Genomic DNA, 26,263 nt, shown 5'->3' with positions numbered 1-26,263 from the left:
GTAGAGAAGAAAGAGGAGGAAAGAAGTTATCTATAATTGATACACCATAACTGTATTGTGTAGTGAACACTGAATAATCAACTACAGCTCGCTTCACTCTAATTAACAAAAAACCTGTACCTCCTTTGGAGTGAGTGAATTCTTCACGTAAAGTCCCTTCCCTGCAATGTTGAGAAAAACCAATCCAAAGGAGAGCTCAAGGCTCTGAGAAGAACTACGGGTGTATCGCTGGCGATGATGCCCCCGCAGCCTGTCAAGGATCCAGCGGCACCGGGCGCCGCAGCCGCCTTTGTGCTGACCCGCAGGGCTCCCGGCAGAGACTCTGGCTGTCGCCCCGGTGTCCTCACCAGCCCCCCCAGCTGTCACCCCGGCGCCAGGGCCATCCCAACACGGAGCGGCCTCAGGGAAGCGGGCCAGGCCCAGCAGCTCCGGCCGGCCGGCAGCGCCCCGGGGGGTGAGGGGGGCAGGTCCCGCCTTTCGCCCGAGGGCAGGGGGGGGCCTGGTGCCCCTGCCGCGGTGCTGGCCCAAACGCCCCCTTTGCTCACTGCGGCGTGACGGGGACACTCACCTCGGTCACTCCCCGCTCCCCTCAGGGGACGGCGGGACGGGCGCTGCGCCTCTGCCCACCGCCCCCACAGCGCCCGGCCGCCATTTCAGTGGCGGCGCCGGCGGCACCTCCCCGCGAGGGGGCAGCCCCGCGCACGTCACGGCGCCGCCGCCGCCCCGCGCAGGCGCCCCGGCCGCAGCCCGCCATGTCGGACAAGATGGCGGCGGCCGCGGCCTCCCCTCAGCCCCAGCCGGGCCTCGGCCCGCCGGCGGCGGAGGCGGAGGGCGGGAGCCCGCGCGGCGGCGGGGCGGAGGGGGAGGCTGAAGCGGAGGAGTTCGGGTGCCCGGCGCACTGCTCCGACCTGGCCTGGCGGCAGAACGAGCAGCGCCGCCACGGCCTCTACTGCGATATCACTCTGGCCTTCGGCGGCGGGCGGCCCGGGGCGGCCCGCGAGTACCGGGCGCACCGCTCCGTCCTGGCCGCCGCCACCGAGTACTTCACCCCGCTGCTCTCGGGGGGCTTCGCGGAGTCGCGCTCGGGCCGCGTGGAGCTGCAGAAGTGGAGCTCGGAGGGCGGCCCCGACCCCGACACGGTGGAGGCCGTCGTCGGCTTCATGTACACCGGCACCATCCGCGTCAGCCCCGGCAACGTCCACGAGGTGCTGGAGATGGCCGACAGGTGAGCGGGGCCCGGGGGCGGGCTGGCCGCGGCCGGGGGGGCGGCAGCCGGGCTGCGCATCACCCCTGTTCGTTTGTTCTGCAGGTTTCTACTGACCCGGTTAAAAGAGTTCTGCGGGGAGTTTCTGAAGAAGAAGCTCAACCTCTCCAACTGCGTTGCGGTTCACAGCTTAGCGCACATGTATTCCCTGAATCAGCTGGCCCTCAAAGCTCAGGATATGATCAGGAGAAACTTCCACAAAGTTATCCAAGATGAGGAGTTCTACACTTTGCCCTTTCATCTCATCAGAGACTGGCTCTCAGACTCGGAGATCACGGTGGACTCGGAAGAAATCCTCTTTGAGACTGTTTTGAAGTGGGTTCAGAAAAATCCTGAAGAAAGAGAGAGGTACTTTGAAGATCTCTTTAAACTGCTTAGGTTGTCTCAGATGAAACCCACTTACCTTACTCGCCACGTCAAATCTGAAAGGCTGGTATCGAGCAACAAAGCGTGTGTTAAATTGGTGTCTGAAGCCGTGGAGAGTCACGCCTTGCGGTCTGAGAACTTGCAGTCTGGTAATCTACAACATTCCGCTTGTCCCGTAGCGTTGTTGCCACGTTTTGGACAAAACATGGACGTCATTATGGTGATTGGTGGCGTATCGGAGGGAGGAGATTACCTGAGTGAGTGCGTAGGGTATTTCATCGATGAAGATAGGTGGGTAAACTTACCGCACATACACAATCACCTCGACGGGCATGCTGTTGCTGTGACAGAGTCTTATGTTTATGTGGCTGGCTCCATGGAACCAGGGTTTGCCAAGACTGTAGAAAGGTACAATCCAAACAGAAATATTTGGGAGCAAGTCTCAAATCTGATAACCAGAAAGCATTCTTTTGGCCTTACCGAAGTTAAAGGAAACTTGTACAGTATTGGTGGACATGGCAATTTCAGTCCCGGCTTTAAAGATGTGGCCATTTATAATCCCGAGCAAGACAAATGGCTTAACCTGGAGTCAGCACCAAAGATTCTTCGTGATGTCAAAGCTGTTTCTGTAGAAGACCGGTTTGTTTATGTTGCTGCTCGTACCCCAGTTGACAGTGATAGCGAAGATGGATTGAGGGCGGTTATTATCAGATACGATGCTGAAACCAGGCAGTGGCAGGATGTGGACTCTCTGCCACTCGTTGATAATTACTGCTCTTTTCAGATGTCTGTTGCTAACACAAACTTCTACCATACAGCATCGTGCTGCCCCAAGAGTTACCCTATAGATAATGAGGAAGCCAAGATAAAGATCTCTGGCAGGGCCTCAGATGAAATACTTGAAAGCTTACCCCCAGAGGTTCTTAGCATAGAAGGAGCAGCTATTTGTTATTATAAAGATGATGTTTTTATCATTGGGGGGTGGAAAAACAGCGACGATATCGACAAGCAATACAGGAAAGAGGCCTATCGATACTGTGCTGAGAGAAAGCGCTGGATGCTTTTGCCTCCTATGCCTCAGCCTCGCTGCAGAGCAACAGCCTGCCACGTGAGGATTCCCTTCAGATGCTTGCAGGGAACACAAAGATACCCCATGCCACAGAATTTGATGTGGCAAAAAGATAGAATAAGGCAAATGCAGGAAAGGCAGATGCAGGAAATACACCGGCACACCCTAAGCTTACGGAGAATGCCACGCTCGCAGATCGAGTGCTAGCTCCTGATGAATCTAGGAAACACTGTGCTAAACCATTTTGTTAGGCTTGATGTGTCTTTATAAGACATGAGGGGGTTGATTGGATTTGATGCATAAACCCAGCATCTTATTGAGAATTAAGAAGCTCAGAAATTGAGGATGGATGGGAATTGAGAAACGATGTGAATCCAACAGTATTACTTAATGGTGCCCAGGGAGTAACTGCAGCCTGTAACGGGCTGTGAAACATCTCTGGGAACATTAAGTCTTATTTCTCTCTTCAGATCTTTGTTTTCAAGGATTTCTGTAGAGTTAATCTCTAACAGTTCTATTTTTAAAATCAAAGATGTCTATCTTAATAATTTAGTGGTTACTTTTTGTGTGCTTGAAAGCACCTGGTTTATTTGCACTTGTATACTGACATTCCTTTGATTCTCTCCTTCTCAGTGACTAAACTTCACACGTAATTGGTGTTGGTGTACTTGGCTTTCCCAAGTAGGAGGCAAGTGCAATAGTTATACCTATATATGAAAACAAAAGCACAATCGTTCTTTATAAAATTACTTCAGGATGTTTCTATGTCTATTAAATATTTTGTATCTGTACGTTGTAGAGAGGCTGCAGAGTTTGTTTATAAATGGACGGTTGGTAGAACACAAGACACTTGCTAAAACAGAGAACTTGAGGCAGTAGATTTTTTTCAGGTGTACCCGAAGATGCTTTGAGTTTGTCTTTGACAGCTTCACCAGAAACTTGGGCCAACAATCAGCCCGATAAAAGGAGTGAAAACTGGTGAAGTAGCCACCCGCCAACACTGACTCCTGACCTCTCTGTGTGGATTAGTGAGAATGAGATTATTTCACAGTAAGAGATTGAAACCTGAGCTACCTGTAGATCCTTTCTCAAACGTTACACACGTTTTAATTCCAGTTGAAAAGTGATTAGAAGAGCCCCCACGAGCCTGTGTCCAGCCTGTCTGTGACAGGCAGTGCCCTTCCTTCGGGACGCCTTCCCGAGAGACCCGCGGTAGCCGCGCTGCCGCGCTCCTTAACAGATCGGCGCTTGGGGTTCCTCTTGAAGTGAGATAGTTGAGCTTTTAGTCTCCAAATATTTGAATTTCCTCACTTACTGTGGCAGTAAATTTAAGCTGATTTAAATACCTTCTGGCGTTTTGAGGTGGTTTTACATAAACCAGTGCCCTGGCTGGCTCTGGTTTGCGTTCCGCTGTGCTCCCAAGGAACAGAATGTGGAACGTTTCCTTTAGAGTGCCCCTGCCTCGCGGTTAACTGTCCCGCTGCACGCTCCTCCCCGATCCCGAGAGCTCCAGGATGGTTTGGGTTACTAGTGGATTCAGTGCGTCCTTCCTACCTCCTTTTCTTCCCCATCCTTCCCTTCCTCTGAATGTTCCAGGTTTTCACATGCAGCCTAACTCAGGATCTTAGGGAGGGGAAAGGGAGGAGTAACCAGGGTGTTCCAAGATTTGTGTAGACAAACTTCGTTGGAGAATCTGTTTACTGTCTTTGGTTCTCATGATGATTTGCTGGTGGTTTTGATGTGGGCAACTTCTTTGCAAAAGAATTTCTAAACAGTTTGGTTTTTTTGTTTTGTTTTGTTTTCTAATTGTTTAGCTTTCTGAGCTGATACTTCTCATTTTCCAATTCAGCAGGCAACCTAGATCATATCTGAAACACTGGGTAAGTCTTTCAACCACACAGTGTGTGGAGGTTTCTCTGATATGTACATCCCTTAATGCTCCACTTTGCAGTTCACTTGCCACTTTCAATATCAGTAACTTGTCTTTTTTAATGCAGTAATCTAGCCTTGTTTAAAAAAAAAACAGCCCTGAAAATCTTAACAGTTTAGCCTCAATTTACTCATCTGTGATAACCGTGTGGTATTTTATTTGCCTGTTGGATTGTTATGCAAGGGCAGATTAAATGGTACGATGCTGGCCTAACGCGAGAGAGGAAGTAGGTAAGCTTGTTCAGGCTTAAGGGTGCCGTTACCAAATCAGCTAACGCAGGCCGGTATGCAAGGGGTTAATCAGTGGAGTTAGGCCCATGAACTCTTGCAGATTTGGCTGGAGTAGTTTAAGAATTAAATTACTGCCCCCACAGCAGGGTTTGTGACCCCAAGTGTGAAGATGCCTCACAGCTGCAGTACCACATCAGTGGTTTAACTTCAATACGTGGGAGCTGATTTTAAGAAACTTTACCTGACTTTGTACAGAAGCAGCTGAGAAGGTTTGACCTACCCCGTCCCACTGGCTTTGCTGTGGGGATTTAACAAGCATTGAAGGTAGCTCTGTCCAAGTCCTCTTGTAGTCTGTCAGCAAATCTGGACAATTTGTAGGGAGAAATACCACGATTATTATTTTAGTTGGAATACAAGCTTAAATAGTTTAATGTGTGGCAGCATGCAGCAAAGTTGGATGCAAGAACAAACTTCTTTCAGTCTTTTTCTAAGCAAAATTGATGTTGCACTTAGGATGAGAATTTTTGGCTGACATACAAGCTGTGTAGTTTACTGAAGACATTCCACTCCAAGACGGTGTCAGAACAGCCTAGTGCCTGGGGAGCTGACGGTGTGGACGCCAGCCGCGCCGGCGGGGGCGCGGGGTTTGCACGGGGAGGGAGCAGCACTGGTTTGCTCTAACTTTTGCTATGCTCATTCTATGGAATTTTTAAGTAGTTGGGGTTTTTTTAAGCCTTGACTTTAAGTGGACCAATTGCATTGCACGTGTTTTTTAACTGACAAGTCTTAACTATCCGTTGTATCACATGTAGGTGTTGGAAGAATTGCATTATTGACCTTGGCTGTAATTTAGCCCGCTACCCTGTGAGTCGCATAACCAATTCCTTGTGGCCCTTGACTGCCGTAGCTTGCTGGGTGTTTATAAAATGATCCTATAAACAAAACCCTGGGAATTCTTTCAGTGTGTTTATAGTGGCTAGTTAAATGTCAGGAAGATCCTAGTGTGTATTCAGTATTAGAAGGCTGACTTGGAGCCTTCCTAATGTGCAAGAACAACCATCAGGTGGTTTTTCCTCCTCCTAGTGACAGTCGTACCTCTGTACCCGTACCGACTACGTGCCACAGAATGCATGTTTCATGTCCTGTCGTGCTCAGAGTATTAGTGGAGCAGGACACGTCCTGCCTAGCACCCAGCGGTCACTGTAGTAATTTCTTGGTGCCATATGTGTACATAATACTTTCTAACTACCCGAGTACCCTGTTAGTACGCTGGGTTTGTATGTATTTTTAATAAGACTCTTGCACACAGTAGGACACCACTCCAGAAATGAAGAAGACACGCCAGCTCTTTAGCATGCGTTATGAGTAACCATGCCAAGCATTCTGCTCTACTATTTCAATATGATTTTTCTCCATTACAGTAAATGTTAAAATCAGAACTGTTGGCTCAACTTGCGTGTCACAGAACAGACTGATCGCTGCTGACAAACTGAGTCACAAAGAACTGCAACTTTTTAGGTTATGTTTAACACAACCTTGTAATAGTATGTTGTAATATTCAATGGGCTTTAAAAAGCAAGCTGAAATTAAGTGGTTTATGGCTTCGATTTATTTTTAGCTACGTCCACGTTATGTTAGGGTGTAAGTCATATCTCTAATTTGACAGTCCTGAGTGGAAGTCTGATAGAACAGGTGCTCCTGAGGATCTAATCCTGTTACTAATATGAATGTGAAGTGTGGGACTAACGCGATGTTTGAAGACCATTAATAGTCAGATACTCCTCGTAGGTCCATGCCACTGTGGATGGCGGCAGCTGGACTCTCCTGTCCCTGTTAACGTAGACTCCAGCAGATTGCTCGGGGCAGCAGCACTCCTGTACTTACTGCCAGTAAGGTAAAGTACGACGTGTGGAGAGGCCGTCGGGAGCAAATCCTCCTGCCATGTTCTTTACCTTAAATACACTGTACTGAAGTTTATTGTAATAAGTGAATTAATGAAAATAAACCTTTTATTTCTCTAGCATTCTGTTGCACCTTTTATTTCCCCAGTCACTGTGGCCAACACACACATTTTCTGGTGCCACGGAATGAAAGTTGAAAGTACTAGTGCTGCTTTTGGCCTGTATCAGTTGTTTTTATTTTAGAAGAAGCGGCTGCAGTCCCTTGCAGCTCAGAAGTCCGCACTGGGTCAGCAGAGCTGTTTCTGCAGCCGGCTGCTGGCCCCGGGGGCTTCCTTCAAGCGCTGTCGGCGTGGCGGCCCCGCCGGGCAGTGTAGTCCCGGACGTTGCGCAGGCCCGGCACCACGCAGCAGCTCAGGGCGCTGCGGTCCGTGCCCATGTCCTGGAGGTCGTACCACTCGCTGGTGTTTTCATCAAAGCACTCGACGTTGGAAGTGGTAGTAAAACCGTTGTAGCCGCCGACCACGAACAAAAGATTGTCCACCACCGCGATGCCGAAGTTGCTGCGGGGACTGAACATGGTGGGGATCTCCTGCCACGTGTTGGTCACCGGGTTGTAGGCCTCCGCGCTGCGCAGCCGGTGGGCTCCGTCGCATCCTCCCACCTGTGGGTGCCAAAGGTGCAGAGCTGGGGTGGGCCTTCCCCCCCCCACCCCCCCGCCAGCTCAGCCGGGAGGAGGACAGGGGCTGGTCCTGCCTCCCTGGAGCACGTCGTCCCAAAGCACAGCGCTTGCTCCCTCGTTCTTCCCAGAGCCTCCAAAAGGATTTTGTGCAACTCTCAGATTTGGCACTTACAGAGTTTAAATGCGGCACGTGGAGAGGATAAACGGGGCCGAGCAAATGTCCTGTGCTGCCAGTGCTGTTAGCAGCAGCAGAAAAGAATTCCTTTGCTGCAGCTGCTTAAAAATCACCCGTACGTTTTTCATAACAAAAAGCGTGCAGGTGAGAATATTCTCGGGGGACGTATCGACCGCCCTGGCTCTGGTTTCCTTCCCTAAATCTCACTTAACTAACGGGCCAGCCTGAAAATCGAGGCAACGCAGATTGGCAGCAATGAGTCCAGGTGCTGGGTGGCGCTAGGGCAGGGGCACCACTTCTCCCTTACCGCATACACTTTGTTTCCGTACGTGGTCACACCTACGCCGCTTCTTCTGCTCCCCATGGGGGCTATAAGGGTCCACTGGTGCGTGGTGGTGTCGTACGCTTCGGCCGTGATCAAGCACTCGTGTCCGTTGAACCCCCCGCACACGTACACCTGTTTGTAGGAGGAAAAAACGGTGAGCGGGGCAGCGACGGTGGGAGAACACGCTGTAGAGAAAATGGTGTGGCTGGATTTTTGGGAGGGGATTTTGGGTTGGGTTTGGTTTGGTTTGGGTTTTTCTGTTTGGTTTTTTTTTTAATGGGAATGGTCCTGTCATCCTGGGTTTGAAGCAGTAAAAGTGCAGTGAGTTGTCCAGCAGGATTTAGACGGGTCATTTCCTGAACTGTGTGAAGCAGGCGGGCATGGTACTTCGCTTGTGGCCAGGAAAAGTGCTGTCGGGCAGCACGTGGGCTGTCGGGGAGCTTCAGCACCTCCGCGGCACCCCTCGGTTCCTGCCTCTCGGAGTTAATGAATAAGGTTTATATGAACTTTCTTCTTCGTTGCTTTAAATGATTCATCACGTTAAAGGGAGCATTTGTTACCTTTCCTGCTCCCACAGCTCCTTTTTTCTGCCTCGATGACGAGCTCGGAGCAGTAGCTGTGTTTATTGGGCACGTGGCCCAGTCAGAGGCCGAGCTCCGTGGGCGCCCCACCTCGATGGGCGCCACGCGGCAGGACGGGCGCCTGCTCGCTGCGCAATGCTGCGCGCTGGTGTCTCTGTGACCCTCGTCCCGCTCGCCATCCTTCCACCTCAACTGCTTCCGACACTCTCACGGAGCGTTTACCTTTTCACGCAGTGTGGTCGCGCTGGCGTCACTTCTCTGCTCGTGCATGGGGGCGATCAGCATCCACTGGTTTGTCTCCGGCTCGTACCGCTCGGCTGTGTTGAGGCGCGTGTGTCCGTCGAACCCTCCCATGGCGTAGAGGAAGTCGTTGAGAACGGCGACGCTGACGAAGCAGCGCTGCGAGTGCATGGGCGCGACCTGCTGCCACGTCTTCTTCAGGGGGTCAAACCGCCTGACGCTGCTCAAGCGATCCACGCCGTCAAACCCTCCGACGGCGTAGATGAAGCCTTGTAAATAAGCAGTGCTGTGGTAGGCGAGGGGGCTTTCTTGCTCATATGTGACGTCCACCCACTGGTTCGCACGGGTGTCGTACGTCTCGACGGTGTTGATCGGGCTGTCCCCGCTCCAGCCTCCGATGGCGAACAGGATGGCGTAGGGCAGGCGGGGCCGACTGAGCGGGTGGGCGGAATCGGGGTGAGGGGGGCCCTGCACGTTGAGGTGGTACATTTCTACCAGCGCGCTTCTGACCAGAACTCTGCACTCCTCATCGTCCTTCACGTAACCGTGCGTTTTGACGTTGGTCATGAGGTATTCTGGCTGCATCAGTGCCAGCCGAACCTGAAAAATGCAAAAAAGGAGGTTAGAATATTAATGCAGATGGTTTACACCCTGGTGTCCTTCGTGGATAGCTCCACTGCTGGGCGGCTTTGCTTTCAGGGTGTGGTGTTGTCTGAAGCTTATTAGAGAACCAGAGAATTAAAGGTGTAGTTTTTAGCCGGCCCAGAAAGGGGTGTGCGAGGTTAAATCACTGGGTTTCAGGGCAGGGAGTGTGCCACTGCTTTGGCTCAGGGCTCTCCCGGACACGGGCTGGAACTGCCCTGACACCTGCTGCTGTTTGTGCAGCGTAGCTTGTCTAGGCAAATGCTGATAAACTCGGTGTATGTAGAGATAACGTCGCCCCACGTGAACTTTGGCCCTTCCTGGATGTGAGGAGCAGTTAAACTCAAGCTCTAAACATGAGGAAACGTGCACTTAAAGGGTCTGCCCCAACCCCAGCGCAGGATCTTTGGCCTGTGCCCCAGCGTCGCAGTAGCCTAACGGGCTGGAAGCTCGCTGCTTTGTGAGCTGCTGTAGGAAACTGCAATTTCCTCAGGTCTTCCAAGAAAAGCAAAGTGTCCCTGGCCCTGCCCCAGAGCCGCCCGCGCCGGGACAGCACTGACCTTGCCCAGCAAGACGGCGACGTGCTGCCCCCTGCTCTGCGGGTCGTGAGCGATCCATGTCAGAACCGCCTCGAACACGGCCTCTTCCTGCGTCACGTTGAGCTCGTCCTTCTCAATGATGTGCTTCATGTCGTCAACAGAGAGGTCCAGGAACTCTGTAGACACCTTGGTCATCTCCGCGAAGTGATGGAGGATGAACATGGAGGCTGCCTCTCGCAGGTCGGGACAGTAGTAACAATCTGTGAGTCTGTAGATGCTGACACAATTTTCCAAGCAGAGTTGGGATTTTAAGAACTCACAGCACACCGTGACGATGCCCATAATGTTGAACTGGTCTGCTGCCACCAGCAAACCTTCCACGCTGTCAGCTGTGATCGGTACCGTCCCGCTGTAGGCGTACTCAATAACGAGCCTCATCATTTCAGGTGAAATGCCGGGGATTTTATACACTCTTTTCTCCTCATCGCTCCAGCTGCTGGTAAACAAAACCCTGAAAAAAACAAAGCAGTGCTGGGGGAAAAACCAGCTGTGCTGTGTTAAACCCTGACCCCGTTACCCTTGTGCCTTCTTCCTGGGCATCAATTTGGCAGTAGCCGTGCTGGGAGGCCGTGTTGTCTATTAATTAATGTTTTACTAGCTGGTTGTTTTAAAAAGGAGCCACAGCCTCTGGCTATGGACAGAGAGCAACAGGGCGAGTGGTCACCTTGCTTCAACAAGAATATCAGAGAGTAACGGTGTGTGGGGAGGGAAACCTCCCTCCCGAGGGCAGGTGAGCCGGGCTGGCCACGCTCCCAGCCCGGCAGGCAGCTGGGGGTCTGTCAGACACCACGGCCAGAGCTGCTGTTAGATACCGGCTGGTGGATTAATTCTGGTGTCCGTGGAGGTACCAGGACTATGGGAACTGCTGGATGAGAGTTTTATGCCGATGGAAGCCCTGGAGATACACCCAGGCAGAGTGTCCCAGACGAGGAAATACTGTTTGTTTATCCCATCCCCTCTTGTTTCAAACACTGACCTGAAATAGTGGCTGCAGCTACACAGGATGACCTTGTGAGCCTGGAATTCAACACCACCGACGCTGATGATCACATCACAGAGTTTCCCTTCCTGGCAAAGCTCGCTGAAGACTCTGGAAGACAGGGGACTTACGTACCACTCCACGTGTGAGGACGAAGCGCCGGCGGGCGCCGACCTGTCCCCCATGTTGCAGCCTGGGGCAGCGGAAGGTGCTTCTCCCTCCGCTGCTCCTGGGCTTTGTCCTGGCCCCCCACAAACTGTGTGGTTCTGGATTATGCCCCGCAGTGACATCACAGAGTGGGGGGAGCCCCTCCGCAGGCAATGGGGCCCTGGTCCCCCTGGCCCCTCGCTCCATGGCTGCCCTCGGCCTTCGCTTAACCCCAGCCCTGGTTACGCTGGGCCCTGTACCCACACCCTGCCGACGGCTGCCCGGAGCAGAACCAGCTGTGAGATTGCCCTGCAACTTTTTTATGGTATTTGGCCCGGGTGTAAAGCTCCCCAGGCGCAGGCACCAACTGCCCTTGTGCCGCCAGAGGAAGCAGAGGCACAGGCTGGCTGCGTCGGTGAGGAGGACACACAGACCCTGTCCCCGCTGCTGATTTGGGGGGGTGGAAGGTGCCACTCGGGGCCGAGGAGAGGAGCGTGGGGGGACAGGGACCCCCATCCTGACTCCTCGCTGGCTTCACTCATGGCCAACGGCCTCTGTGCTCCATCGCGTCCGCAGGTTCCGCGGGTGCCGAGGGGCAGCTCTGCGAGGGGCTCGGTGCTGGAGAACCCCTCGGACTTTTCCACGTTACTGTCGGTGTGAAGTTGTTTAATGGGTTTTGTGGTAACGCTGGGGGAGGCCTGACGGCAAAAAGACCGCCCTTGCCATGTACTTCTGTGGTTTGGTTTTTTTTTCATCTTTATCTCTTCTTTCTCTTTCGCCTTCCTGGCTCGGAGCGTGTTGCGGAGAAACGCAACTGCCGGTACCGGCCGGAGCCGCTTCGGGCGCGGGGCGGAGGCGCAGCCCCGGGCACCCCTCGGCACCCCCCGGGCGCCCCCGGGCACCTCTGCTCCGGCCCCGGGCACCCCCCGGGCACCCCCCGGCCCCGCTCCGGCCCCGGCACCGCCCCCACGGCGGCTCCTCCCCGCGGCTGCGCGGCCCCGGCGCGGCTCGGCCCGGCCCGGCGCGGAGCGGAGCGATGGTGAGAGCGGGGCTGCGGGGCCGGGGGCTGCGGGGGGCCGGGGGCTGCGGGGCTGGGGTCTGCGGGGGGCCGGGGGCTGCGAGGAGCCGGGGGCTGCGAGGAGCCGGGGGCTGCGGGGAGCCGGGGGCTGCGGGGAGCCGAGGCCGGGCGGCGGAGGGGCGTCGCGGGAGCCCGGGCTGGGGAAGCAGCGGGCGGTGGGGGGCAAAGGGCTGGGGGGGAGCAGCGTCCCCGGAGGGGGAACAGGGCTGGGGGGGAGCAGGGTCCTTGGGGGGAGCAGGGCTGCGGGTAGGAGGGTCCCTGGGGGGGAGCAGGGCTCGGGAGCGTGGCCCTGGGCTGGGGGGAGATGAGCAACACGGCCGCGACAGGGAGCACGGGGGGGGCTGGACGGCATCGGCCCCCCAGGAGCTGCGTGCGATCGGGGGGGTGTCACTGGACAGGGGGGGTGTCACTGGACGGGGGGGGTGTCACTGGACGGGGGGGGTGTCACTGGATGGGGTGTGTCACTGGACGGGGGGGTGTCACTGGACCGGGGGTCTCTGCCCGCAGGTGCCGGAGCTGGAGAAAGCCACGGTCCGCATCCAGCAGCCGGAGCGGGTGCTGGGGATCATCCGCGCCATCAAGGAGCAGGGGATGAACAAGCTGCAGGTACCGGCCCAGTTTGGCTCTGGCTGGGGTGGGGCGCTCGGTCCTTGTCCTCAGCTGCACCCCCCTTCCTCGGCCTCCCCGGCCGTGGCCTGGCTGCTCCCGACCCACGGGCAGGGCAGCTCCTTCTGCACGTTTTGCAGCCGCAGAGGGAGAAGCCCCAGGCGAGAGGGGGGAGAAGCCCCAGGCGAGAGGGGGGACCGGGCTATTTTTCCTGTTGAGGCCCAGGCTGGTGGCTCTTCCCAAATGGGCCTTTTTCTTCCCTGTTATGCAAGCTATAAATATGAGCCAGCCCCCAGACACCCCCCTCCACCCATGGCAATAAGTCAGCAGGATTAAGCCATTTGGTGCTGATAAGAGTGGGAGGGGTTCTGGCCCTCTCAGCCGAGGACATCTGCTTCACGGCTGGCAGCAGCCTCAACCCTGGTCGCTGCTGGGCCCCGCTGCGGGTCGGCACCCTCAGCTGAGCCGTGCCGGTGCCGGGTTTGCCCCCCCGCGGGCGGCAGCACCCCTGGCCAGCTCTGGCAAAGGCAGAGAGCGCTGGCTCACGGGCAGATCTGCTCTTCTCTCGCCTCCCAGGTCATTTCTGACTTCGACATGACGCTGAGCAGGTTTGGGTGCAATGGCAGACGCTGCCCCACTTCGCACAGTGAGTTGAAGCCGTTGTTTTTACTGTTGCTAATTCTGTTTGTGTTCCGTGTTTGTGTTCTCAGTCCCTGGGGCTCCTCTTATCCTCTGCCTCCCCCCTTTGCCCAGCCTGACCTCTCCATCGTCTTCCCTCTCGGTGCAGCTCCAGGCCACTTGCAGCCGCGGCTGCTGGTCCCCGGGCAGCCCACAGCCCGCTGCAGAAGCCTTCTCCTGGCCTTCTCCTGGCCTTCTCCTGGCCTTGCTGCTCCTCCTTGGGACACCTGCACCCCGCAGCTTGCTGGCGCTGAGGCTGCTCTCCCCCAGCTGAGCCCGATGACCAGAGCGTGCTGCGGGTTGGCAGTGGGAGCCGCTGCGCTGGGACCCCGCGGCGAGCCCGTGCTGGGGTCAGCGTGCCACACACGGCTCGTTTTCGGGAAGAGCTGGCGCTGGAGCCGCAGCAGAGCTGCCTTTGGGAAGCCTTTTTCTGTTTCTGGGCTACAACGCTGGCGTTTTGCTGTCTTTACAGATATCCTCGATAACAGCCGTGTTATCAGCGAGGATGGCAAGAAGAAGGTGGGTGCTGGTTTGCCGGGCGCTGCTGCTTGGTGCCGTGTTTCGTCCCTGTCAGCCATGGCCAGGAGTTGTGCTGGCTCGTGTGACAGCTCCCCACGCTGCCAGGACAGAGCGGGGCGAGTGTCCAGGCTGTGATGGAAGGAGAAGTTAAAAAGGGAAATTTAATTTGCACGCTCAGCTGTGGGCATTGTCAGTCAGATAAGGGGAGGAAGGGGGGGGCGCATCCGCACGCGCAGTATTTGAAGCAGGGTGGGAGCCACCGGGCTGCCGGGGGGGTTTAACGCTTCCGAGATCCCCAGAGCTGCTCAGAGTGAAGTTGCTCAGTGAAAGGGTTTGGGTTGTGTTTTTCCTTAGGAAGTGTGATGCTTTGGAGGAATTTAGAAACGCTTTTTTGTTGTTGTTTACGGTCTCGTTAGAAGTGATGCTCACTCTGTTCTTTTTCCATCGGTACGACGCTCCAGCTGAAGGATCTGCTGCACCATTACTACCCCATTGAAATCGATCCCAACCGGACCCTGGAAGAGAAACGTCCCCTCATGGTGGAGTGGTGAGTGCTTGTAGGGGATGAGCTTGACCTTGTCCTGGACTCCAAGACAGAGGCTTGAACTGTCTCTAGGCCTGGCGGCAATACCGGGAAGTTTTAGTTGTTATTTTTCTGACTGCCTTAAGGTTGCTGCCCCCGAAGCTCACTCTGCTGCCTCTCCCTAGGTGGACCCGGGCCCACGAGCTGCTCTCGCAGCAGAAGATCCAGAAGGGTGACATAGCCCAGATCGTCAGAGAGTCGGAGGTGATGCTGAGGTACGGGCTCGGGGTTCGGCTGCTGCCGTGCAGGTCAGGTCTCTGCTTTCACCCTGCTCCGTGCGCAGTCTCCACAGCGCGGCAGATGCAAATCTCCCTTCCTGGGGCCGAGCTCGAATCATGGAAGAGCCAAAGGTCAGCGCCACGAGCCGCGGCCTGAGCTCGCTCCCTGGCTGCCGGCTGCTCCCATCACAGCTGGCTCCTTCCTGCTCAGAAACCGCTTCTGTCGCCTCTTGGCCAGGAGCAGCCGAGGGGACGGGCGACGGGCAGAGCTCCCTCTTCGCAGGGCAGGGCCGGGGGGCAGCACGCAGCTCCCCTCTTCCAGGAGAGATTGTTCTCTCCATGTGCTGTAACTGCTGGGCCTTATCCAGGCCCTTGGCTCAGCATCAAATTTCATCCACAGCACAAAAACGTTGGGCTAAAACTTGCTGTTAAAGCTGGCCTAGGCAGCGATGGGCCTAAAACTGGCTCAGGGAGCCTTGGTTTGAACGAGCTGCCGGTGTCAGAGAGGAGATGGTACCATACGTCCGGGTTTTCATGAGCCCAGGTTCCCCTTCTGCACAGAAATTGTGTCCTGGCAGACTGAGAGTGAAACACAATTTGTCTGATCGTCCTCACAACCAGCCCGACCTGCTGCACGTCTCTGAGAAGGGTTTCTGGGGGGGGCTGGCAGCCCCCGCACTCAGCACACGCTGCACCTTGTGCCCCGGGAGAAGCTGGATGCGACCGGGAGATGCTGCGCGAATTGTTTGTGTGCTGCATGGTCCCGTGCAGCTCCCTGCTGGGTCGCTGCTCCCAGGAGGGGTCTGGGGTTCTGCTGCACCCCCTGTGCTCACACAGAGAGCGCCACGGAAACGCTGGTGCCACAAAACGCTCGTGCTCTTTGCAGAGCTCGCGCCTGTTTGGGGCGGCCTGGCCAGAAACGCGAGAGCCTCCGCCCGGCACCGCGCTGCGAGCTGGGAGGTGGTGGTACAATGCTGTGTAATGGGCACGTCTGCTCTAGGGATGGATTCAATGAGATGTTTGATCAGCTGCACAAGTACAACGTCCCCCTGTTCATCTTCTCTGCCGGCGTCGGTGACATCCTCGAAGAGATTATCCGCCAGGCCAACGTCTTCTACTCCAACGTCAACGTGGTGTCCAACTACATGGACTTCGATGATAACGTGAGTTTCCGCGGCACGTGCGTGTGGTGAGCTGGCGGAGGGGAGAGTTGTTTGACTGGAACTGGGGGCTGCAACGCATCTGAGACACCGCTGGGTTAAAATCCGCCTGTTAATGTTTCTAAGTATTTGATCCCTGGAGCTGGAGCTGACGCCTTGCTGGGTCACAGAGGGCTCTGGAGGCTGGTCGTGGCCTCCCCCCAGTTGCCTTCAGGGATTGCAACCTGCAGCCCCCTGAGCAGCAGCACTGGGGCGTTAGCGGTTCCCTGTCCTCACCCGGGCTGGAGCAGCAGTGAGAGTGAGCGGAGGACAGACGAGGTGGGCAGGCAGAGCGCGGGAACAGCCGAGCATCTGCTCGCCATCTCAGGGACTCTTCCCCTTTCAAACTTGCTTTTTGGTGGCAGAAAGGGCGCTGTCGTCTCCGTGTCCAGCGCCGTGCGCTCCGTCCTGGGGCAGGGTGAGGACGGGGTTAACTGACCACAGAGGGCTCTCCCATGGGAAGGCCAGATGTCCTCTGGAGCGGCTTGGAAGGCTTTTGTTGATGTACTAAAGCCTGAAAAGTCCCAACGCACATTAGACAGTTGCACGTCTCTTACAATGAAGCTCTCTGTTCCCACGGGTGGTGTGTCGGGACAGGCAGTCCTGGGGGGAGCGTGGGACAGCGTGACAGTCCTGCCTTCTGCAAGGGCTCTGCTCTGCCCTGCGGCTCCCCCGACTGCGGCTTTCCGTGGCCCCTGACCAGCTCCAGGGCAGCGCAGAGCCCCGGCTGAGGTCTCCAGGATCTTTGGGGTTTGTTCTCACCATCTGGGAAGGGCTTGCCCCGCAAAAGGGGACTCCTGGGGACTCTCTCCAGGTGTTTTGTGGCTGCTGGGTTTCCAGACTCCTTGGGGGTGTCTCTGAGATGAGAGCTGGGGCCCTGTGAGCATTCCCCCCTGTTTGCCCATTCCAGAAAGGGTCCTGAGGCTGCGGCGCAGTGGAGGGTTTGCCACGGGATCGGTTTGTCTGTCCTGTTTGCACAGGGAGTCCTCAGGCGTTTCAAGGGACCTCTCATCCACACCTACAACAAGAACAACAGCGTCCTGCAGGGTACGGAGTATTTCCAGCAGCTGAGCACTAGGACGAGCATCATCCTGCTGGGGGACTCCATGGGTGATCTGACCATGGCAGACGGCGTTCCCAGCGTGGAGAACATCCTCAAGATTGGCTTTCTCAATGACAAGGTGGGTGTGAGAAGCAGCCGTCCTGCTCCCCTGCCAGCGCTGGGAAGCCTCGGGGGCAGCACAGAGGGGCAGGCGGCCGCCCAAGTGATTTGGGGGGCACAAGAGATTCATAGGAGCTCCCGTGGGGTGTGCGGAGGGAGCCGGGGGGTGTCAGGGGGCGCTGGGGCGTTGTCAGGGTGGTTACTGACCCTTTTTTCAGTAGCATCGAGAGGTGCAAGGACTGTGGGTGCAGCAGCATCATTCTCGGCTGCTGGTGTTTACAGTCCTCTCCTCTCTCTGGCGCCCTCTCCACCCTCTCCTCTTTCTGGGGCCTTCTCCTCTCCACCCCGTCCCGTGCTGCAGGTGGAAGAGCGGAGGGGGAAGTACCTGGATGCCTACGACATCGTGCTGGAGAGCGACGAGACGCTGGATGTGGTCAATGGGATTCTCCGGTACATCCTTATCAAGACGTGAGCTGGGAAGGCGCGTCCCAGCTCCAGCCCCTCAGCCCGGCCCCGGGCAGCGCCCGTCCTTCCCTTGACAAAGCTGGAGCGGATCTCCCGGCACCTGCTGGGCTCCATCCTGACGCTGGGCGGGCTCCCTGCCCCGGCTCTCGTGTGCTGTGACACCCCGACCCCACTAACCCGCTTCGGTCAGCCCTGGAGCAGGAGGGCTGAGGCAGAGGAGGCTTCTCCCCTCCCCTTATCCCACCTGTGCCCAGCTCTTCTGCTTCCCGCTCGGTCTCATCCCCCTCGGTCTCCATCCTCCTGCTCAGTCTCCATCCCAGCCAGCGCCTGAAGCCACAACAAACCATTTCATGTTCTGTGCTTCAGCAGCCGAGCGCAGAAATGGAGATCGTTTGCTGTGGCTTGAGGACAGACCTGGTTTAGATGGAAGTTTTAGTTTTAGTTTTACTGTGTTCCTGTCTAAGAAAACAAGTCTCTCTCTTGTCCTGTTTTGTGGGCTTCAGAGTGCCCAGGCTGAGCTCTGGTGGTGCCACCCAGGGACGGGCTGGCATCTCCCAGCCCCGCGTCCCCCGCAGCAGCCCTGCGGCGCCCTGGCCCCCGGGCCCCAGCCCTGCCGTCCCTTTTGCTCCGTCACAGCTTTTGCTGTAAAAACGGCTTTTCCAGTCGTCCCTGCAGGCCCGTGGAGCTCGTCTGACGCTGCTGCACGGAGCACGAAGTCCATTTGTCCGCCGAGGGCTGGGCTGGGGCGTTTGGGTGGCAGCGGGCTGGGTGCTGGGAGCGGCGTGTTTGCAGCCCGTGGGTGTGGACGGGGGAGGAGAAGCCAACGGCAGCACTTTGGTTTTTAAGGAATATTTTAGCTAACCGTGCTTCTGTCTTAAACCGCTGGGCTGATCCTGGGCTTAGTTCACATTCCTGTGTAACCTCTGGTAACGTAAGGAGGAACGCCGTGACGGCCCTGACTCAGCACGGGGCAGACTCAGCCCCTTACGTGGGACTCTGCTTCCCCCTCCCTGCTCCGGTGGCGGCAGCAGCCCGGGCTGGTGCAGGGTGAGCCCTGACGTGGCTCCTCGGGGCCGTTATTGTTGCCCGGTGGCCCAGCACAGGTCGGCAGCCGCTGCCCTGCCACCTTTGGACGCGGCGGTGAGCTCCGGGCTGCTCCGCGTTCAGCCCTCGCTGCCCTCCACGTGATGGATGAGTCAATGTGACTTCTGAAAGTGGGGGCTCCCTGCTCCTTGTTGAAATAAAAACGTTGGCTAAAGCTGGGCAAAGCGGGTGGTTTGTACCCGGCTCTGAGGAGCCGCCCTCCTCCCGGGGCTGACGCCGGCAGCTGAGCCCCGCTCCCCAGCTCCAGCTCGGCCCCGGGCGCTCGGCGCTGGAGCTGAAGCACGACCCGTCTCTGCTGGGGGGGCCTGGGAGCGGGGTTTTGGGGTCTCTCCCTCCAGCCCAACCCAGGCGGTGCTGGAGCCCCCGATCCCCCTGGGCCCCGCGCCGCCGGGCTTGGCGAGCCTTGTCTGCGCCGCTGCCCGGACACGCCGGAATGTTTCATGGTGAAGTAACCTGACACGGAGGCAAACTCCTTGGAAACCAGTAGAAATTATTTATTTGGTGCAAGGTCGGAGTCGGCGTTGGAGGGGTTCGCTGGGACCTTTGCACCGTTCTCGCGTTTCTTTCGTCTCTGCAAGACAAACTACGCAGAAGCTTTTGGAGCTGGCGGGAGGCGATGGAGCCGAGCTGGTCACAACTGGCAAACCTGAGAGCGCCGAGTTAAGTAGCTGCATCAAAATAAAACTGGGCTGATTTTTTTTAATCAACTGAGGGCTGTCGCTGCAGGGGCGGGAGGATGCGGATGGGGACGATGCTGCTCCCTGAGGGCCTGGGTGGGAGAGGTTTTCTGTTTTCCTTCTCCCGGCTGACAAGGGGTTTGCCAGGTCCCATCCCCGCTGCCTCGGGGCGGGGGGCGGGGGGGGGGGGGGCAGGCTTTCTGGGACGGCAGATGCCTGAGGGGTGTCAGGGTTTTGCCCTGGGAACCAGAGCCCCCTCCAGCCTCTTGTCCCGGGGAGGATGGCAGCGGGGAGCAGGGGCTGTGCCAGCAGCAGGGACCGGCATGGAAGGTTTCTCCATTTCTCCTCTCATTTAAAGAATTTTATACATGTATATAAAAAAAGAAACCAAACCCAACCCTAAACTACAAAATGCTGCAGCAGAAGTGGAGGGGGAGCCCCCCCGCCTGCAGCCCCAGCACGGGCAGGCGAGGAGGCCGGAGCGGGACGTGCAGTCGCTGGCTGAGGCCGAAGGGGCTGCCCCGGCCCCTCGCAGGAGCTGAGCGCGGGGTCTGGCCCTGGCGCCCCCGGCCCCGCTCCACGGCAGAGGGATCATCTGCAGAGCCGGGGCGCGCGAGGGGACGGGCGGCGCGTGGAAACGTGGGTGCTGCCGTCCCTGGGGGGGATCGAGGCTCCCAAGAATGTGGGTGTTTCCCACCTTCTTGCCTGGGTTTATTAGCTGGGGGTTGGTGAGTTTTCCTGCCCAGGAGGAACACATCAAAAAACCCTCAGTTAAGTAATAGGGGGAAAAAAAATCAAAATATGCCCCCCCATAGGGCTGGGGGGGGGCAGGGGCAGGTTCCCAGGGCAGCTGGTGGGGGAGAGCGGCCATGGCACGGCCAGGACGAGTCCTGTCTCCAGCGGAGAGCGGCGGCCGCTCCTCAGAGCTCCTCGTGGATCTTCTCCTGGTCCTCGTCCGACTTCAGCTTCAGCTCCTCGGCGGTGATCTTCCCGTCCTGGTTGCGGTCCTGGTTCCTGAACATGTCGGCGATGACTTTCTCCGGGTCGGAGCTGGGCATGAGGCGGCCTTTCCCTTCCGCCACCTGGGTCTTGATGAAGGTGGAGAACTGCAGCGGGGAGAGGGCAGAGATGCAGCTTTGCTCTGCGCAGCTGGCACCGGGCACGGCGGGGAGCGGCACGGCCCGCACCGAGAACGGGGCAGGGACAAGGACACGGGCTGCCCTCGGTGTCCCTGCCCGGCCGCAGCCCTGCCTGCGATGCTCCGGGCTGGGGGGTTTCTCCTGCGCAGCCCTTCAGGCTCCCCAGTGCCCGGGCTGGGGTCCCCTGCGCCCCTGTTGCCTCCTGCACGCCCCGAGCCTGCGGTCTGGCGGCGCTGGGGGCCCTCGCTCACCTCCTCGGGGGGGATCTCCCCATCCTTGTTCAGGTCCATCTGCTCGTAGAGGCCCGCTGGCGGCTCCCCGTGCCAGATGAAGAGGTAGCCCTCGGGAACCCCCTCCTCCATGGAGATCAGCTCCACCTCGAAGCGCAGCACGGCGCTGCCTGGCACCCCCCGCGCTGAAAAACCAAGGGAAAGCTGCTGCATCGTGGGGGAGCTCAGCAAAGCGCTGGCCCTGATGGGCAAAACCTCAGGGTGAGGGGGGGTGAGGGGGTTCAGCAAGGCAGAGCCCCCTGTTTGCACCACGTGGGCAGCCGCACGCCGCTCCCCTACCTCCGCTCTCGCCATGGCCCAGGTGGGGGGGGATGATGAGCACCCGCCTCTCCCCTGCACACATGTTGAGGAGGCCACTGTTCAGGCCCTCGATCACCTTGTTGGCCCCCAGAGTCACCTCCTGGGGCTTCTCGTAGTCGTGGCTGCAGGAGACACAAAGACCACGGAGCTGAGAGAACCCCTCGGGCTGTGCCCCGAAATCCTGCGCCCTCCATCCGCTCCCAGCCCTGCTGCGGTGCCCGCCCACCCCCGGCTCAGCGCCTGCCAGGATGTGGCCCTGGGAAGGGAAGGTGGGGGGGGGGGGGGGCAGCCCGCAGGCAGCACGCACGAGGAGAAGAGCTTGGTGCCGTCCAGCAAGGAGCAGTTGTAGTGGTAGCGGACAAAGTCTCTGTCGCGGGTGGTGACGTTGCAGCCCTCGGGCCGGAACACGGTCTCGATCTCCACCGGGTCCGCGGGGTTGTGGAAGTCGATGATGTGGACGTCAAAGATGAGCACGGCCGAGCCAGGAATTTTGTCCCCTGGAAGAGGAGGATGAGGAGAGCTGCTGCCGGCGCGCCGCGGGGCTGGTGAAGCCTTTCCCTGCTTCTTCCCACAGTCCGCCCGCGGAGCCCTGGCTCTGCACATGTTGGCATCGGCCATACCCCTGCCCACGACACCCCCCGCAACGCCCGGAGCCTTGGGGATGGTGGTGACCCCCGGGGTGAGGAGCTGGCCCTGCTTGGCCAGCACTTTCCCAATGTCAGATCCAGCACGCCAGGCCAGAGGGGGGATGCCGCAGCCCCGGGCCGTGCCGTGTGGTCACACCAGACCCCGGGGCTGCCCTTTACCTGCCCCGTTCTCCCCGTAGGCCAGGTGTGGGGGGATGAGCACCCGCCGCCGCTCTCCCATGCAGACCCCTTGCAGGGCCTGGTCCATGCCGGGGATGATGTAGCCCTTCCCGATGTAGGTGTTGTAGGTGTGATTGCGGGAGTAGCTGCAGCGAGAGAAGCCCCCAGTGCCGTCATGCAAGAGAGCCTGGCCCAAGAAACCCCCTCCCCAACCCCTGCACCCCAACCCGCACCCCTTCTCCAGCCTCTGCCCTGCTCCCTCAGGAGCCAAACCTTGTTCCTAGGGATGTGGCAAACAGGTCTTGTCTCTTTGGGCCTATTTCATGCCCTTTACCGCCCTCTCCAACATCTCCCTCCAATTCTCCAGCCTCTCCATGCAGCTGGCTGCTGAGCATGGGGCAGGAGGGGACATCAGGGGGTCCTCCCCCCTCGGCCGCTCCCCTCCCCACACCTGGAGTCGAAGACCGTCCCGTCCATGAGCGTCCCGTTGTAGTGGTAGCGGACAAAGTCGCCGGTCACAGCCCTGCGCTTGCAGGACGGCGGCACCTCCAGGTGCTCCAGGGAGACGCTGTCGCGGGGGTTGTGGAAGTCCACCAGCAGCACGCTGAACACCAGCGACGCCTGCGGTGGGATCACGGTCCCTAGGGGGGGACATGGGTCAGCCCGGACGAGGGTCCTGGGGCACCGTGGGGGGCTCTGCACGGAGCCGTGAGGGAGGGAAGGGACCGGGCACGACAGGGAGGTGCCTGACTCACCGTAGCCCTTCTCCCCGTAGGCCAGGAACGGGGGGATGATGATGCTCCTCTTCTCCCCCGCGCACATGCCCAGCAGCGCCTGGTCCATGCCCTTGATCAGCCACCCGGTGCCCACGTACGTGTCGTAGGTGCTGTCCTTGCTGTAGCTGGTGGGGAGGAATGAGGGGGGGGGACGGTTCCAGGGCCACACCAGCTCCCCCAGTGCCACGCAGGAGGCTGGTTTGGGGGTCCTGGAGCTGCGCCGGCCCTGCCGGGGTGCGGGGAGGGAGAGCACGGGGGTGCAGCGCGGGCCCCAGTGTCAGCGTCCCCCTGCCATCCCCGGTGCCCCCAGCCCTGAGGCGAGGGCGCGTCCCAGCGCCGCTGCCACGTACCTGGAGTCGAAGGGGGTCCCGTCCAGCAGCGTGCCGTTGTAGTGGTACCGCACGAAGTCCGAGTTCTCCACGGTGCGGTTGCAGCGCTCTGGTTTGGAGAGGGTGGTGATCTGCAGCTTGTCGTCCTTGTTCCAGATGTCCAGCATGATGACGTCGAAGTACAAGGTGGCATCCGGGGGGATCAGCCCCGCTGAAGGGGCGGCAGCGAGGACGGAGCAGCTTAGGCGGGACCAGCCAAGCCGAGGGCTCCGTCCCCTGAAGCCCTCCCGAGCCCGCTGCTGCCTGGGGCTGCCGGCCACATATGCCAGCCCCCCGGGAAGCAGCAGAGCCCGAGGGGGACAGGACCCCTCATTCCGGGGAGCCCTGCTTAGGCACCACTCGCCCTGGCCATGGAGCCGCCTTCGCCAGCGCCTGCCGGCCGGGCACTGGGGCTCTGTCCCCACTAACACCGGCCCCGGGGGTTTGGTCCCTCCGTCCCCCCGCCGTGTCGCGGCCCCTTACCCACGCCGATGCTGCCGTAGCCCAGGTGGGGGGGCACGATGAGGTGACGCCGCTCGTTCACGCACATGCCCTGCAGCCCCCGGTCCATGCCGGTGATCAGCCGCCCGACACCCACCACACCGGCCACCGTGGCCCCTCGGTCGTAGCTGGGGCGAAGGGACAGAGGCGTCAGTGGTGCGGCACAGGGTGAAACCCCCAGAACTGCTGGTGCTGGGGGTGCTCAGTGCCAGTGCTGAGGGCTCAGGGTGGATCCTGCGAGCACGGAGGGATGGCGTGGGGCTCCCCGGTGCTGCCCACCCCAGGGGCAGAGCAGGGGGACGGGGCTGCCCCCACCCCAGGGGGGCAGGTAACCCCCCACAGCCAGCGGGTCCCCATGCTGCAGGCAGAGCTCAGAACCGTTGATCCTGGGGGGATCAATCCTGCACTGCCCGGGGTGGAGCTGCCTCCCATGGCACCAGCCAGGGTGCTGGTCTGACCCTGCGCGCCCAGCACCCTGGGGGCAGGGGAACGAGGGTCGGGCCCTCTGGGTGCGAAGGAGGCGGGTGACGCTCTCCCTGGGGACCGAACCCATCAACGCCCTCCCCAGACCTCGCCCGCTGGGCCGGGGGCCGGCAGCTCCCGGGATTTCTGCTGCTTCCAAATCGTTTCGCTTATGGCACATTTGGAGCTTTATGCAGCGAGGAGGAAAGAAAACGTCCCAGGCCTCATTTTTAAACTGCAAATTTGTTTTTATTTTTAAATCTTAAAATACTCCAAGAAGCAACTGGGCCCATTTCAGATAAATCGAAACCCTTCATCCCCTTCAATGCGCAGCTGATGCTTCCTCCCGGCAGCACGCTGCAGTCGTCAGGACAAGGAATTATTTTAGCAGCGAATGTCCCCGGGTTCCCACCGCAGCTGGGGTGCGCGGCGGCAGCAGCGGCACCACAGCTCCGTTACTTTCTCCTTGATTCATGCTCGCAAGAAAGAGGAGACACATTGAACCGGAGCAGAATCCCTTCGCTTTCCAGGGCTCTGAAAAATGCCCCTCTGGAAAGTTTTTGTTCCTACGTGGGGCTGGGGCTGAGCCCCAGCACTGCTCAGTTTGTTTCTGCCCTTTCACCGGGTCCCTGATCCTCCCCCTGCTCGCGGTGGTGCAAATCAGGGACTGCACCAACATAAACGCTGGTTTACAGCCAGCGGGAGCGGAGCAGGATTGGTGCACGGGCCGAGGAGCGCTAAGACCAGCCAGAGTGAAGCCTCTTAGGTAATGAACGGGTTTTGCCGCTGCCACGTTTCAAAGTGCTTTAAGTGTTTTCCCTGCCGGTGCAGCACACGCAAGTACATGTTCTGAGTGTAAAATGTCTCACTTAGGGCCAAATCCTGCCCGTGCCTGGGATGGGCTTCCCCGCACCCCGCAGCACCCCGGGGTTGAGGGCGTGTGGGCAGCGCGGGCACCCGCAGGGCACCGGGGGCTCCCCGGAGGGTGGGGGGCTGCTGCCAAACCCCAGGCAGCAGCACGGGTGCACGGGCAGGGGCTGGAAACGGGGCAGGCAGGGGCAGGCAGGGGCAGGCAGCCCGAGGCAGGGGGGCTGCGCTCGGCGGTTTGCTCAGGGCCACGCTGGGGCCCCAGGGCTGACACGTGTGCAGGGCCCCCCAGGCTCCCCGTCCTCACCCCCAGCACCCGCCAAACGCCCTCCGTGGGGTCCAGGCTGCGGGGCCTGGGGGCTGGCCCGAGCAGGCAGCTGCCTGCTCCTCGCCTGGCTGCCTGCTGGCCCTCGGGGGTGCGGCGGGGCGACACGCAGGCAGGCCGGGGGGGGAAGGCATGCAGGGAGCCCCTCCGCAGCGCAGGGCTGGCCAGGGCCACATGCATTCGGTAAAGAGCCGAGGGCTATACCTGGAGTCAAACTTTTTGCCATCTTTAAAGGTCCCATTGTAGTGGTAGCGAATGAAATCCCCCATCTGGACTTCCCGCAGGCAGATTTTGGGGACATAGTATCTGTCTATCACCACGTCTTCCAGGGGGCCGGGGTCGCCCAGGCCGGGGGCCCCCAGGATGCTGAGGAGGAGGACGAGGCTGCCGGGGGACATGGCGCTGGAGGCTGCAGCCGGCGGAAAGGCTCGGTGGGGGAAGGCGGAGAGGTGGGGCCAGCGCGGCAGCCGCCTGCCCAGCCCCGGCCTAGCTGGAATTTCTGTACACGTGTACCCCGGGCCTGGCGCCTCGGCCCCCCCCCAGCCACGCTCCCACCACCGGTCACCCCACGGCATCGCCGGGGCAAGTCCCCCCAGCCGGCGGCATCGGGGCTGGGCGGGAAAAGTCACAGAGGCAAAGCTCCACGTCAAGAAGGTTTCTTTTTTTTTTTCTCTCTCTTTTTTTTTTTTTTTTTTTTTTTTCTGGGCAGTTCCTTCTGCGAAGGAAAAAGCTGAAGAGAGCTATTTGGAAGCCAGTTTATGTAGCTGGAGGTCCCATCCCAGCCCCGCTCGCGCCGGGTCCTAGCGCTGCCGGTGCTCCCCCGCAGCCTCCTCCCGTGCCGTCGCTCCGGGGTGCTGCTGCTCGGGCCGCAGCGGTTCAGTGGAGCAAAAGCAAAGAATTCAGTGTTTTAATAACATCTTTCACTGAATGACGATGATTAAAAATGTGAAACTACCCCTCTGGCAGTCTTTTCCAGCTTGGAGCAGCATCAAATGCACACGTACGTGCTGCCC

General features: G+C 58.9%; 4 protein-coding genes across 5 annotated transcripts; 2 read left to right on the top strand and 2 right to left on the bottom strand.

The window, feature by feature from the left end:
• The first annotated feature begins 726 nt into the window (after nucleotides 1-726).
• KLHL11 (kelch like family member 11) lies at nucleotides 727-6,882 on the top strand. Of its 2 annotated transcripts, XR_012626311.1 has the most exons (3): nucleotides 727-1,225; nucleotides 1,310-4,579; nucleotides 6,648-6,882. XR_012626311.1 is itself a non-coding variant. In XM_074849816.1 (2 exons), the coding sequence occupies exons 1-2, from the start codon at nucleotides 753-755 to the stop codon at nucleotides 2,904-2,906; spliced, it is 2,070 nt and encodes a 689-aa protein (XP_074705917.1). In that variant the 5' UTR covers nucleotides 727-752; the 3' UTR covers nucleotides 2,907-6,882. The 2 variants fall into 2 exon arrangements, 1 of the variants encoding a protein (XP_074705917.1); XM_074849816.1 differs by having other exon boundaries at nucleotides 1,310-6,882.
• A 90-nt stretch (nucleotides 6,883-6,972) lies between these two features.
• Nucleotides 6,973-11,831, bottom strand: KLHL10 (kelch like family member 10). Its single transcript, XM_074849817.1, has 5 exons — nucleotides 10,978-11,831; nucleotides 9,963-10,452; nucleotides 8,743-9,360; nucleotides 7,922-8,071; nucleotides 6,973-7,421 (listed from the first exon to the last, which is right to left on the bottom strand). Exons 1-5 carry the CDS (start codon nucleotides 11,268-11,270, stop codon nucleotides 7,095-7,097), a joined length of 1,878 nt encoding a protein of 625 aa, XP_074705918.1. The 5' UTR covers nucleotides 11,271-11,831; the 3' UTR covers nucleotides 6,973-7,094.
• A 5-nt stretch (nucleotides 11,832-11,836) lies between these two features.
• On the top strand, nucleotides 11,837-18,893 carry NT5C3B (5'-nucleotidase, cytosolic IIIB). The gene is made up of 9 exons (XM_074849821.1): nucleotides 11,837-12,166; nucleotides 12,713-12,811; nucleotides 13,388-13,457; nucleotides 13,962-14,008; nucleotides 14,470-14,555; nucleotides 14,717-14,806; nucleotides 15,810-15,972; nucleotides 16,989-17,189; nucleotides 17,532-18,893. Exons 1-9 carry the CDS (start codon nucleotides 11,852-11,854, stop codon nucleotides 17,640-17,642), a joined length of 1,182 nt encoding a protein of 393 aa, XP_074705922.1. The 5' UTR covers nucleotides 11,837-11,851; the 3' UTR covers nucleotides 17,643-18,893.
• Nucleotides 18,894-19,209: 316 nt separating this feature from the next.
• FKBP10 (FKBP prolyl isomerase 10) lies at nucleotides 19,210-26,188 on the bottom strand. The gene is made up of 10 exons (XM_074849818.1): nucleotides 25,455-26,188; nucleotides 23,579-23,724; nucleotides 23,078-23,267; nucleotides 22,707-22,852; nucleotides 22,403-22,592; nucleotides 21,952-22,097; nucleotides 21,453-21,642; nucleotides 21,125-21,267; nucleotides 20,807-20,970; nucleotides 19,210-20,522 (listed from the first exon to the last, which is right to left on the bottom strand). Exons 1-10 carry the CDS (start codon nucleotides 25,823-25,825, stop codon nucleotides 20,337-20,339), a joined length of 1,872 nt encoding a protein of 623 aa, XP_074705919.1. The 5' UTR covers nucleotides 25,826-26,188; the 3' UTR covers nucleotides 19,210-20,336.
• Between the last annotated feature and the right edge of the window lie 75 nt (nucleotides 26,189-26,263).

This window comes from Strix aluco, chromosome 24 (assembly GCF_031877795.1).
Source record: "Strix aluco isolate bStrAlu1 chromosome 24, bStrAlu1.hap1, whole genome shotgun sequence".
NCBI classification, from domain to species: Eukaryota; Metazoa; Chordata; class Aves; order Strigiformes; family Strigidae; genus Strix; species Strix aluco.
The sequence above is the reverse complement of the archived record's forward strand: the minus strand, read 5'-3'. Positions and strand labels throughout refer to the sequence as shown.